The sequence below is a fragment of the Cucurbita moschata genome, unplaced genomic scaffold (genome assembly GCF_002738365.1).
Source record: "Cucurbita moschata cultivar Rifu unplaced genomic scaffold, Cmos_1.0 Cmo_Scf00025, whole genome shotgun sequence".
Taxonomy (NCBI): Eukaryota; Viridiplantae; Streptophyta; class Magnoliopsida; order Cucurbitales; family Cucurbitaceae; genus Cucurbita; species Cucurbita moschata.
Window position 1 is genome coordinate 943,002 of NW_019268541.1, and position 13,466 is coordinate 956,467.

Consider the following 13,466-nt stretch of genomic DNA (forward strand, 5'->3'; position numbering starts at 1 on the left):
AAAAAAAAAAAAAAAAAAATAAAAAAAAAAAAAAAAAAAAAAAGCTTCAACTTGTCTTCCATAATAAAATGGAAATAAAACCCATTTGCTTAAAAATCTTTTGCCACTTGGTACCTCCCTCCATTATATATATATAATTTATTTATTTATTTATTTTAAATAAACAAAAAAACAATAGGTTTAAATTGGAAATAGTAATAAATTTCTATATATTATATTTGTGGTTCAAAAATTGAATAAAATTAAAAATAATTAAATAAATTTTATAGAATATATGGGATAAGTAATAATAAAAGAGAATAATTATTAAGAGAGAATAATTAAGTAGAAATTATATAAAATAAAATGGGCATTGACTTTTGGTAAAACACAAATGAAATCTTTTAGGTTCTGAATTTTATATTTAACAGAAAAAAAAACTTTTAGAAAGCAATATATAATTAAACATTAATGCCAAGAATTTTCTTCTCTTTTATTTATTTATTTATTTATATTTTATAAGAAGAATCTTATTCACTTAATAAAATAAAAACCCATTATTATATTTTTTTTTCTCTAAGAAATTTTGAATTTTCCCAAACGAAAAACAAATTAAAAATAATAAAGAAAGAAAGAAAGTTAAACAATATGGAAATTTCATTTTAGCTATAATTTTTATAGAATAATTTCTAAGAAACTTTTCCGTAATATTTTTCTTTATATTTTATTATAATCTCTCTCTCACTATGTTTTTTTAATAATAATAATAATAAAAAATCATTCATCCACTTGGACGAGTGATTATTATTTATATGACTAATAATATCGAAAATGAAATCCATCACTATTATCTATGAATAATAAATAAAATTAAAGTTATATATTCTCGAAAAATTAGCCAACATTAAAAAAAATAATGTCCATTTTTTTAATATAACACAGGTCAGGTATGAAGATTTAAACTTTTAACCTCAATGGTAAAGAAATGTCAGTTTTACTATTGAGCTATGTTCGTGTTGACAAATAATACTTCATTTTAGAAACATAAAGACATTCCATTGCAAGTATTTACTCGAGTAGAATTGAACTTTTGGTCGTCCATCGTATGCAATGATCCCTAAAAAAAAGAAAGGAAAGGTAATTTCCTAAATGAGGGGAAACTAATGATGTTGTTTAGAGAGTTGTAAGTATGACGAGAATCCAAAGAAAAGAATATATATATATATATCCCAAATGAGCAAATGAAAAGATGGGTGTGGTGTGGTTCCACTCAATTTCCTATGAAATTTCTCATCACCCATCAACTTTCAATCCTTTCTAACTTTTTCTCATTACTATCATATTTCAACACGTTATCTTCGAATACTAATCGGGTCTATGTATTTTCGATATAGATTTCTTTTAATTCGTCTACTTTCAGCTTTAGAGCGTTTTTGATCTAATCATTTGATTCTTATGTGCAAAATTTAACATAAATTTTATAGTCTGTTCATAGAAATACATGTTTATGATATCCCACATCTGTTGTAGAGGAAAACGAAACATTACTCACAAGGGTGTAACAACCTCTCTCTAGTAGATGTGTTTTAAAATCATGAGACTAACAGTAATACGTAATGAGCCAAAATGGACAATATCGGCTAATGGTAGACTTACTATTACAAATAGTATTAGAGTCAGACACAAAGCGTTGTGACAGCGATACGCAAGACCCCATAAGGGGTTCTAAGGAGTGAATTGTGAGATCTCGGGTCTATTTTTTTTTTTTTGGTAAGTTAGTGTGAGAATCCGAGAGAGAGAGAGAGAGAGAGAGAGAGAGAGAAATGATAGATTATTTTAATATGGTTAAACCCAAGTTGGGGAAAGGAAAAAAGTTGTAAATAAATGGCATCCAATCACCCTCTTCTGTTATGCATCCATTATTTTGTCTATAACCCACCTCTCTTCTCCTCTCATCTTCATCATATAAACCACACCAATTTATCACTTATTTTGCTGCTCTCCCATTTCTCTCCTCCTCTACACTTTGTTTTTTTTTTTCAACTTTTTTTAGGGTTTTCATCATAGTAAGAGGCAAAAGATTTCAAGTGTGGGTGAAAAAACATGGGCAGAAAGTGCTCACATTGTGGCAACATAGGTCACAATTCAAGGACTTGCACCAACTTTAGACCCTCAATCACACCCAATTTCAACGTTGGAAGCGGCTTAATTAGGCTCTTTGGAGTTCATCTTGATTCTTCTTCTTCCTCTTCTTCTTCCTCTTCTTCTTCCTCTTCTACTACTTCTTCTTCAAGTGCTGCTGCTTTCGCCATTAAGAAAAGCTTTAGCACCGATTGCTTGTCGTCGTCCTCGTCGTCCTCGTCTTTCTCTACTTCTCGAATTCAAATCGATCATAATCTTGAACCTTCTAAGCCCACCAATGGCTATCTCTCTGATGGCCTTCTCAATGGAGACCAAGAAAGGAAGAAAGGTAAGGTTTTTATCATTTGGGTCTCTTCAAAATTCAATCTTTTTGTGTTTTCTTTGGTCAAGTTTTGATTTTTATCCTCTTTCCTTTCTGGGTTTTCAATGTTTTGAAGATTTGAGGCTTTTTTTTACTTGGGTTTTTGGTGGTTGATTGATCATATCCTTAATTTTAAGCTTAATAATCATATTTTTTGGGATGAACTGTTCTTAGGGGTTCCATGGACAGAAGAGGAGCACAGAATATTCCTAATTGGGCTTGAAAAGCTTGGAAGAGGAGATTGGAGAGGCATCTCGAGAAACTACGTCACAACGAAAACTCCGACCCAAGTGGCTAGTCACGCTCAAAAGTATTTTCTTAGACAATCGACCGTCAACAAAAAGAACCGTCGCTCGAGCCTCTTCGACATGGTATTCTTCATTTCATTTGGATAGGTATTTTTTCTCATAATCTATACCAAAAATTACACAATTTAGATTTGGTTTGTGTGTTGGAATACAGGTTGGGACAGCATATGATACAACAACGACAGCACTGTCTCAATGTTTGAAGATATCTTCAAATTCTCAAACTCATAGCAATAAGAATGAGATGAATATCAAGAAGGAGCTGAATTTGCCTCTTTTAGAGAGTAAAATCACCACTACTTTTGCAAGCTCCCAACAATTGGGTTCTTCCATGGAAGTGATGAACAACAATAATCAAGCTTCTTCTTCTTCATCATCAATTTGGCTTTATGGGTTGATTGATTCACAGCTCAAATCAGCTTCTCAAACCATGATTTGTTCTTCATCTTCTGGAGCAGGTGGGCCAGATCTTGAGCTCACTTTGGCAGCCCCAAGAGCTTCCAATTTGGAGTATGAACAAACCAAAAAGGCATCAACTGGTTCCCTCCTTGTTGACCCAATCAGGGTTCCCTAATCACTAATCAAACCCATCCCCAAAAATTCAATATCCAGCAAGAAATAACACAAAGACATATTGTTCTTCATGATTACAGTGTTTAATTTGGTTGTTTTATGAGCAGCTACCTTACTGAAAGTGACAAATTTATATATATATTATTCGTCTTAATTTGTTTAGCTATAGCCTATGCTCGAGAAGAAGCACAAAGGTTGTAAAATGGCTCTTTAATGTCCTAATCCGTTTAGCTATGCTTGAAAAGAAGCACAAAGTTTGTAAAATGACTCTTTAATGTCTTAATCCGTTGAGCTATACTCGAAAAGAAGCACAAAGGTTGTAAAATGGTCTCTTTAATGTCTTAATCCGTTAAGCTATGCTCGAGAAGAAGCACAAAGTTTGTAAAATGGCCTCTTTAATGTCTTAATCCGTTTAGCTATGCTCGAAAAGAAGCACAAAGCTTGTAAAATGCCTCTTTAATGTCTTGATCTGTTGAGCTATGTTCGAGAAGAAGCACGAAGTTTATAAACCGTTCATTTGATCGACCATATTAATTATATTATCTTAAATAAATGAAGTTTGTGACAAAAAAAAATGAAAAATGAAAATGAAGTGAGGGATTTTGGCATCTTTCTCAGCAGCTTCATAATTGTAGGAAACTGTCAACTTCATTCATAGCCCTCTCCTTTTTACAGACTTTAGGGGGAAAAGAAATTGAAACTTAGGGTTTCTTTTTAAATAATTTAAGTCATTTCAATTGTACCAATGCTCTATACTCTTGTGTATATTGGTCAGCTGCTGATGCTAATGGAGACAACTGTGGAAAAGAACCCTACTGGCTCAGAATAAAGTTTCTTAAAAAGCTCCCCTTTCTCTCTCCTCTCTCTCTCTCTCCTCTTTCCTTTTGGCTTAAAAAGATCAATTATAGAATAATAATGATTTTTGGGTCTTTTTTAAAATAGAAACAAAATTCATGGCTGCTCAGAAGAAGAATCTGGCTGTTTGATAATTGGAATGGCTATTAGTGAGACAATTATTATCATCTTAGTATAAATTCATCAACTTTTCTTAGGTTTCAATTGTTCTTTCTCATTTTATGATCAAAATAAATACTATTCAACTAATTTGAGTTACACCCAAGTCATATAATCGACAGAGATTCAAGAAAATGTCGAAGTTTTTATCGAGAAGTGAAGTCGATATCTAAGACGTCATCGATAAACTGAGAAGTTAAATCGTTTGGACCATACTAAATTTAATCATTTAATGCATATCGGGCGCAAAACGATTCGGGGTATCAAATTGGGCAAAAACCATGAATTTTCATTATCCAAAGTTTTCAATTAATAATTCACATGGGGGAAAGAAATCTTCAGTGTTACACTTTCAATCAATGAATTTGGCCCACAAATGTCCAAACTCTACCCCATAATTAATATCAATTTTCAGAGCTCATACTCATGATTACAAAAAGAATTATTGAAGGTAGCCCTAACCATAGTAACACTCCAAATAAATGGCTTTCCAAATGAACAAAAATTGACCAGACGGCAAGAAAAATCAGACAAAAGGGTCAGAAACAAAGGGTTAAAGGGATTGACGTCTGGAAGAACAAGAAGAAGAGGAGAGATTGATTGAAACTTGTGAAGACATTGAGAGAGCAAATAGATATTATCCCTTTTGGTTTCTCTAAAGATTGAATGATATAAGAATTTGCAGGTTCAAAACACCCATCATGGAATGAAGTAGATGGAGACAATTAATAATAGGGGATTTGTTTTTTTATTTCATGTGGGACAAAACAAAATCTTGGCTCTCTTTTTGGCATACAAAACAACTCAACATGTGGAAAGATTTAGAGGAATCTAAGGATGAGTAAATTGAGTGAATGAAAAGCTGACACATCTCCCAGCATTTTCCCTGTCCTTTGTTGTTTCCTGATAGAAAATAAATTTAAAAAAAAAAAAAAAAAAAAAAATTGAAGCTCGAAAACCCCAATATCTTAGCAGAATAGAGAATTCTAGAGATCTCTCCAAAGAAACAGCTTAAGTGAGGAAAAGGGTGGGGAAAGGGACCTCTTCTTGGCATTCCCATTTGCAGATAAACCCACATGAATGTAATAATACAAGCTGAAATGGTGTCTCCATAGGCATAGAATAGGATAGATGGATATTAGAACAGCCAATGAATGGGAATCAATCGAAATGTAGATAAGGTTTTTGGTATCCAAGCAAACACTGAATAACCAGATAGGATAAATAGTACTCAATGCTCTATTTGAATAGTTGTTTTCTTACCACAATTTTTCAACCATGTCTGGAAAATGACATTGCTGTACACTTGAAATTACCATGTACCTGTATACCAAGATAGCTTGATTATTGTAAAGTTAGTACCGAAAGGAAAGGACAATAATTGAATTTAAAGGATAACAAAGGTTCAATGAATTATCACAGACAGACTTATAATAGGAAAGGTCCTAAGAGTACTGACGAGACTTGTTATCTAAAGGTCCAAGTCTAACGCCAGTAGATATTGTCCTCTTTTGACTTTTCTTTTTGAGCTTTTCATCAAGGTTTTTAAAACGCGTCTGCTAAAGAGAGACTTCCACACTCATACAAAGAATGTTTTGTACCCCTCTCAAACCGATATGAGATCTCACAATCTATCCTCCTTTGGGGCCCAGCGTCCTTGCTGGCACACTGCCTCGTGTTCACCCCCTTTGGGACTTAGCCTACTCGCTAGCACATCACTCGATGTCTGGCTCTAATATCATTTGTAACAGTCCAAGCTCACTACTAACAGATATTTTCCCTTTTAGGCTTGTGAGATCTCACATCGATTGGAGATGGAAACAGAGCATTCTTTATAAAGACGTGGAAATATTTTCCTAGTAGACGCATTTTAATAACTTTGAAGGATAGGCTTGTGAGATCTCACATCGATTGGAGATGGAAACAGAGCATTCTTTATAAAGACGTGGAAACATTTTCCTAGTAGACGCATTTTAATAACTTTGAAGGACAGTCCATAAGGGAAGGCAAATAATATTTGCTAACGATAAGCTTGAAACATTGCCTATTACATTTCAATCAATCAAAAACAATGTACACAAACAGGGAAAATGATTTTTCTTTGATATCAAAGAATCACAAGCCTAGGGATTGTACCATGTACCACCATCATTATGCTGAAAGAAACACAAAAAGCATAGGGATTCGCAAGTATTTTGGATTTTTGAGAAACTTACTGGGATCCAGGTACAAGTTCTCTCCTGCTAACAGAAAATACAAAAAAGTTTCTGCAACATTTATAATCACTTTTAGAGCACAGTGACTTTTCAACCGTCCCAAGATGTCCTCTTTACTACCTGCAGTATCCATCACTGAGTTGTCAACATTATTGTTTTGATAGTATTGGGACAACCAGCAAGCAAATAACTCACATAAACTTTGTGTGGAGGACAAAGCCTTTGTTCTAATCAAACAGGCCTGGTTTTATCTTCTTTCTCTTGTTGTGCATTACACAATACCTGTCACTGTCCTCCAAATCGCCATCAGAACCTTGTAGAAACTCTCTGTTTAATTTCTATTTCTGTCTGACATGTTCTGTCATGATGTTATTAATACAAAAATGAAACCTCACAATTGAACCTGCAACTAGCTAGGAGAGGATTGAAGAGATTGGAGGATGCTTTGTGAAGGAACCGTAATTGTTGTGGTAAAGATGCACAGAATATGAACATCAATCAAGCCTTTTAATCTCGAAAAGAATGGATTAAAGAGAAAAAGAATGGGGAAAGATAAGCTATGGAAGCATTCTGCAGAGAATTAGCTATGGAAATGATGCATTTTGTTGGGGTAGGAGGGACCAGTGGAGGACCTCAAATGTCGAGTAAACATCATTCACTTTTGAATGATGTTGATCTTTCAATGAAAAGAAGGGACGTGAAGCTTTTTTCATGGCTTAAAAAGCATCTCCTGCTTTTTAAGATGGCATTGTATATGGCCAAGTTACCTGAACAGCAGTAGTGATATCATTTTTATGATCTCACAATGGCAAAATTTATTCTCTAGCTTAAAAAGAACACATTGTTTGCTGCAAAAGGTGACCTCATAGTTTAGTAAGTAACCTATCATGGACTGGAAAGAGCTTTTACTGAACTTACCAAACGTCTTCCTTCATGTCTTAATTCTCTGTCAGTTGTTATTAATCGCTTTACTGCCACCTGCCTGAAAGAGATCCATTTCTCCTAATGAGAGATCCCTTCCTCTCCAGGTCCAGCAAGCAACTAATAACAAGGAACGCAGAGGAGTGAATTTCATTCTCACTTTGGTTATGAATTTCAATGATATTGGAAACCTTCAACGATTGGGAATGCAGAGGTAATACCTTGCAAGTCATCGAGGCAGTCAAATCTTGTACATCATCTGGGCCTCTGTGAACTGAAAATGGCCTCTGGATACACTAAATTTTTTTGGAAATACATTACTTTTCAGGTTGATGGAACAAATGTGACTCAATTTGTAAAAAGAACATATATAATGAAATGAATGGCGTTAACAAATGGAAGTTATTTTACAATGAACAGGCCACCTATATTAATAACATTAAGGCCTGGATCAAAACTTGGAGTTCAGTGAATGGGATGATTTTGAGAATCGTATACGCACTACTCTGGTTCTCCCTCCCAATTGAACTATTTCGATGTGATCTTGCCTTGGCCGGAGTTTCACGTAGAAATTTGCCATCTTCAGGTCCACAATAGTAAAAAACTGAGAGCCCAATTAATAACCTTTCACTCTTCTGCACGTGTTCTCTATTTCACAAGAAACCCTTCGGTCAAAATGTGGTTACCTCCTGCTTTTTCTTTGATATGGTATGCATAATATCATGAAAAATGAGAGCCTTGAACCACCAAAGTAATGCGTTTAGCACCATCTGTTCGAAGGCCGTCTCCTTTGAATCCAATCTGGTAGGATAAATCATGCACGTTACCTCAGCAACAGTATCCAACAAGAACTGAGAGGTGATTACTAGAGGCTGAAGATTACCTCACTCAAACCATCAGGTGAGAACCACCGCAACAATACTCCAATACGCACCACAGCAGGAATAAGCTTGAAAAGCAATGGGGTAGTCACCTACACAATTGGTTTTATTAACACACAATTACCGTATAGTTAGATCATATAAAAACAACTTTCTGTGCGAAGTATCTCAATGTCTCATTGGAATAGATCACAACAGACCACACATTAATAACGCTTTTCATTTGATTTGCAACATAACAACTTTTTTGTTTGGAAACTTTGATAAATTATTTCGTCTGAGTTAGCATATCAGTTAGGAATGAGTTCCGCAATGCCCCAGAGAGAGTAGAATAGGGAAAGTTCAATCACATTGTAGGATGCACATTAGACACTAGATGTTAGGGGACTTCAAGAAAATGCAATAAAAATTTAACTCACCAGACTAAGTGCAGTTGTACCAAGCAGCAGTATATACAATTTTCCCTGAAATTTTTTTACATGAGAAAAAAAATATTTAAAAAATACATAAAAACAAAGTAAAAATACATCAAATTTTTTAATGAACAAAGAGTAGACAAATATTATAAATATGAGAGATAGAATGAATTCTCGAGAAATAAGACTTATTGTGGCTTTTGAAGGAAGACACACATTCAAGGCTCACACCTATATAAAAGACAACAATGAAGTCGAGATCTCCATCACCTAAAACCATAAACTATAAAATAACTTAATTTTGTAGATGTTCAAATACCAATATTGGAATGTTTGAAATCAAAACTTCAGTTATAATTGAGAATATAATAACGGAGCCCAAAATAATCGTACATTTTGTTTATATAAAATACCAACTTTCGTTGAGAAAAAAAAAACGAAGAATACAAAGGTGCATAAAAAAAAACAATGCCCACAAAAGGGATCAACCCTAAAGACGGAATTGCATATTTAAACTTACTATGGTTTTTAAAATAAAACAAACTTTTTTTTTCCTTAAATATTCCATTGGACCAGATAAATGAACCCATAACCTCAAAAGTTGCAGCTGTTAGAAGAAAGTCCAGTCAATTCTTATAAATCACCTAGGAGCAAGATCACAAGCACATTTGCCAAGCCTGCTGTATTCAGACCAGTCTTTCATAGATACTTCTAACAAACCAAATAGGATTCATTTATAAAGCATGATCTGCATCATTCCCCCACAAAGAACCACCATCGCCCTCTAATTTCAGCACCCCAAGGGAAGTAGAATATGGGAGCTTCAACTCCCATACTTGATACGACCATGTTAAGGCACCACTGAGTTACATCCCTCCCCTTGCAAGAAATAGTATCGACTAATTCTAAGGCAACGCGCCCTTTATACCATTTGCAACTTGTTTCAGTTGCTCATAAGGAGATGAGTTTTCATACGTTTGGCTGTTTGGGCACATAAACATGGAAAAGTAATCCACACTTGAAAATTAGCAGATACGGTAATTCTCAATGCAATCATACCACGTAAAACAGAAGTCAGTGTAAACATTAGAAAACAAAGTGGAAATTTATATTTTGAGTTTGGAGACCGCTCTTATCAACACCAACAAATTATGAGCCTCAATCAAAGACAAGCATAAAATTCATGTACCAACCTCAACAAGATGAAGATTAGAGGCACGGCTTAGAAGGACAAAAGCAAATTCCCCAATTTGTGCGAGTGACATCCCGACCTATAAGATGAAACTACTTATGGTCTCCTTCAAATACCTAAATAAAAAAGAAGTCATTTCATTGTGAAGAAGCAGATTTGTTAGAATACATCTCACCAGAAGTGAAGTTTTGTTGGTGTATCCAAATCCCTTCACAACAGCAGTAACCACTACAGTTTTTATAACAATGACCAATATCACAGCCGCAAGTAAGATATCAATGTGGTTCCATAGGAAATGAACATGAATTAGCATCCCAATGCTGGCAAGAAAAAGAGCAGCAAAGAAGTTGCGAATGGGCTCAACCTAGTAATCAAGCCAATCAATAGAAGGTATTAAAAATTCCGAGCCAGCTAAAACAGATTCAGCAAAGATAAATGACAATATTAAATAAATAGTATAGTACTTGCTATAGACCCTAGTTTGAAGCTGATGAGAAATTTAATTGTCAACATCTCGTTTATCTGTGACCAGAAATTATGTTACAGAAATTCATTACATGTGGAATGTAAGCTGAGATTCATTGTTGAGCAAGAATCTAGATCATAAGTTCTATGATGCATGATTTTAATACGACTGGATCATGAGATTTATCTGTAAGCTTGATGCCTGACCCCCAAAGGATCATAAGTTTTATGCTGCAGGTTCTCATTACATCAGGAACAGATGGATTTATCAGAAAGCTTGATGCGCAACCCCCAAAAAATCATATACTTCAAGAGAGATTGTAAGTTCTATGTTGGAGGATTTCATTACATCTGGAACATGAGAATTATCAATAAGCTTAACCATCGCTGCCCTCTCCCCAAAAATATACTTAAGCTAGATCATAAATTTACTATTTTGAAACCTACAGTATTATCCGAGTACCCAGATGCCTGTACAAATTCTCATTTCCTATCGGAAAGAACATATATATCTATAATAATCTAGCCATAATATTTGTAGACCTTTTTCCACGTCAAGCATTTTAGTAGCATGATTTCAGACCTGAAAGCTTACTAGAGTTTTCGAAAGCTTCAAAAAGTTTATATCATCACACCCGCAGCAAAGGAACCTAATTCAAGTCTGTGCTGAGCAAGTTTATATCATATTTACCTGCTCAAGTGTGTGCTGAGCAAGTTTATATCATATTTACCTGCTCAAGTGTGTGCTGAGCAAGATCCGTAGTTGATATCATCACACCCGCAGCAAAGGAACCTAATTCAAGGCTTAACCCAAGTTTATCACTGCACTGCATAGGTGGTTATATAAATGAATCAGCATTGCTCTTATATACACACACAAAAAGCACTGGTAGATGCTAAATGCTTTAGATAGACCATCCTCAACAACTTTATTCTCGACTGTAATACCCTATTGGCTTTAATAAAAAAAAGGATAAGGCAAATGGATAAGAACCATTTTTCCATGTCCTACTTTTCATAATAGAATATGTAATTCTGAAAGAGGAAAAAGTCCACAGCCAGAAAACTGAAGTTCTTCACCATTTCAATGTCCACCAAATGATACTAAAAACATGTATTGGTTCTAGAATTAAGCATTAGGAAGTAACACTAACCCAAGCTACAAGTAAGCAGAATGCAACAGCCGCCAATTGATAGAGTTCATTAGTCTGCATGGAAAAGATTTTGCTCAGAACATGAAGCAATAGTAGTAGCAGCCAAAGAAAATGTTGCCCTTACCTGAGATGACAGGCTAATCATAAGTTTAAGGAACCTCGGAACACATGTGCGAGATAATATTGTCAAAGTAATCAAAAACGTAATCAAGACCACCAACCTGGAAAATAAAGAAAATGGATGGGAAGTACTAGTTTTAGTTGAATAACTCAAAAGGCAAATTTTCCCAGTTGGCTATTAATCAACTAGAAAATTGGATGAAAAGAGAAGCCTGGATTAGTAGTCTATGCACCAACTATGCTATATTTTCAGATCTAAGTGTCATTATGCTGGAAGAGAAATTTTTGGTGACGATAGGTACTTGACTTATTTGACCAAAAGCCTCATAAATAAAAATGCTTGTGCGCACATACAGACAGCAGCAATTCTTACGACTTAGTCATGGACAGAACTCCTTGAAGAACACCAGAAGTACCACCAAGAATCGGAAGCAGGGCAAACAGCAAGCCTACAGCACAATCCTGGTGGTGCATAGTGAACCAAAAAAACTCTTATCAACATATAGCTAGTCATCCATTGGTATTTATTAAAAACACACACATGCACCCCTAGACCAAAACTTCTAGTACAGCCAAACAAGTCATCACTAATTAGTAAAATGAAAAAGTATTGGAAGAGAAATCGATTGTATACCTGAAGAATAAGCGTACCAATGGTCACCTGACCATGAATGGCATTGACGCTATTTCGTTCCATTAAAAATTTCAAGACCTATATCAGATAATATCGTGGAAGCACCCAAATTTAATACAGATAATCCATAAAGGGCTTATTAATGCTGAGGAAAGAGCAATAAATTCTATTTCTAAAATATATATATACACACACTTATCCAACAGTCAGTTCCTTGACAATAACTATTTAACATGACCAAAAGCTTGACAAGAGAGGAGTGTAAGAAGAATGAGACAAAGTAACTAGAAGCTGTTTATGTTTTCAAAGAGAGAAAAAAAAACTCTGAAGCCCATTACATCTCTGCACCCGACTTCAAAAGCAGTTTTCTCAAAGTTTTCATATGTTCGCTGTGTAACACCACATTCAAATTTATAATCGTATAAAATATTTACAAAAATTGGTTTATACCCTATTTTGGTCCCAAAACTTTCAAAATTTTAGTCCCTAAATTATTAACTCCTTATATAATTAGTCCCGAAACTATTAACTCCTTTTATAATTTTAATAAATTAATGACGTGAAACTATTATGTATTATACAAGCATAATTTCAAGTCAAATAAGTTAGATGAACATTGGGCAAAGCGGACATAGGGTAGAAAAATAACACAGCAAAGACCAAAAATGATTGTCCTTTAAAAAGTTCGTCTATAATAGACATTTAGAAAATAAACTTGAAAGTTAAGAGGACCAAAATGGACATTTAGAAAGTCAAAGTTCAGGGACTAAAATGAGATTTAAACCTTAAAAAAAAACCTCTTATCTACGAAGGTATAAAATAGTGTATAAAGGAAGGATGTTATGAGGTTAAGTGATAGTTGATGAACATGTTCCATTGCAGAATAACATTCTTAAACAATCACAAGAATGATTAAGCATTTACCAAGTTCTAGATTAACATGCGAAAAAACGGTGTAGAGTTTATTAACATTTTTTTTAATAAGAAACTATTGGTATATTAGAACAGCAGGTGCGGAATTCATAACTGTCTCAATATTTTTTAAACTGGCTTTTTTTTTTTTTTTTTTTTTTTTTTAACCGGCTCAATG

General features: G+C 34.3%; 2 protein-coding genes and 1 long non-coding RNA gene across 3 annotated transcripts in view; 1 reads left to right on the plus strand and 2 right to left on the minus strand.

The window, feature by feature from the left end:
- The first annotated feature begins 1,915 nt into the window (after positions 1–1,915).
- LOC111461407 (uncharacterized protein DDB_G0271670-like) lies at positions 1,916–3,621 on the plus strand. The gene is made up of 3 exons (XM_023104918.1): positions 1,916–2,449; positions 2,657–2,853; positions 2,945–3,621. The coding sequence occupies exons 1-3, from the start codon at positions 2,083–2,085 to the stop codon at positions 3,362–3,364; spliced, it is 984 nt and encodes a 327-aa protein (XP_022960686.1). The 5' UTR covers positions 1,916–2,082; the 3' UTR covers positions 3,365–3,621.
- A 1,135-nt stretch (positions 3,622–4,756) lies between these two features.
- LOC111461660 lies at positions 4,757–7,704 on the minus strand. Its single transcript, XR_002713623.1, has 3 exons — positions 6,789–7,704; positions 6,594–6,713; positions 4,757–5,700 (listed from the first exon to the last, which is right to left on the minus strand). It is a non-coding gene; the product is annotated as an uncharacterized LOC111461660 (long non-coding RNA).
- A 152-nt stretch (positions 7,705–7,856) lies between these two features.
- LOC111461659 (K(+) efflux antiporter 4-like) overlaps positions 7,857–13,466 on the minus strand; it is a 10,874-nt gene continuing 5,264 nt past the window's right edge. The window contains exons 11-20 of the mRNA XM_023105264.1: positions 12,377–12,454; positions 12,116–12,204; positions 11,747–11,843; positions 11,623–11,676; positions 11,200–11,295; positions 10,179–10,367; positions 10,005–10,082; positions 8,815–8,859; positions 8,398–8,487; positions 7,857–8,315 (exon numbers count right to left, since the gene is read on the minus strand). Coding sequence (XP_022961032.1) covers positions 8,235–8,315; positions 8,398–8,487; positions 8,815–8,859; positions 10,005–10,082; positions 10,179–10,367; positions 11,200–11,295; positions 11,623–11,676; positions 11,747–11,843; positions 12,116–12,204; positions 12,377–12,454 — 897 coding nt within the window. The 3' untranslated portion in view covers positions 7,857–8,234. The remainder of the gene's footprint in view (positions 8,316–8,397; positions 8,488–8,814; positions 8,860–10,004; positions 10,083–10,178; positions 10,368–11,199; positions 11,296–11,622; positions 11,677–11,746; positions 11,844–12,115; positions 12,205–12,376; positions 12,455–13,466) is intronic.

Coding starts and splice junctions, on each gene's coding strand:
- LOC111461407 (XM_023104918.1), top strand. CDS start 2,083: ATGGGCAGAAAGTGCTCACATTGTGGCAACATAGGTCACAATTCAAGG. Junction 2,450..2,656: donor AGACCAAGAAAGGAAGAAAG/GTAAGGTTTTTA, acceptor AACTGTTCTTAG/GGGTTCCATGGACAGAAGAG. Junction 2,854..2,944: donor GCTCGAGCCTCTTCGACATG/GTATTCTTCATT, acceptor GTTGGAATACAG/GTTGGGACAGCATATGATAC.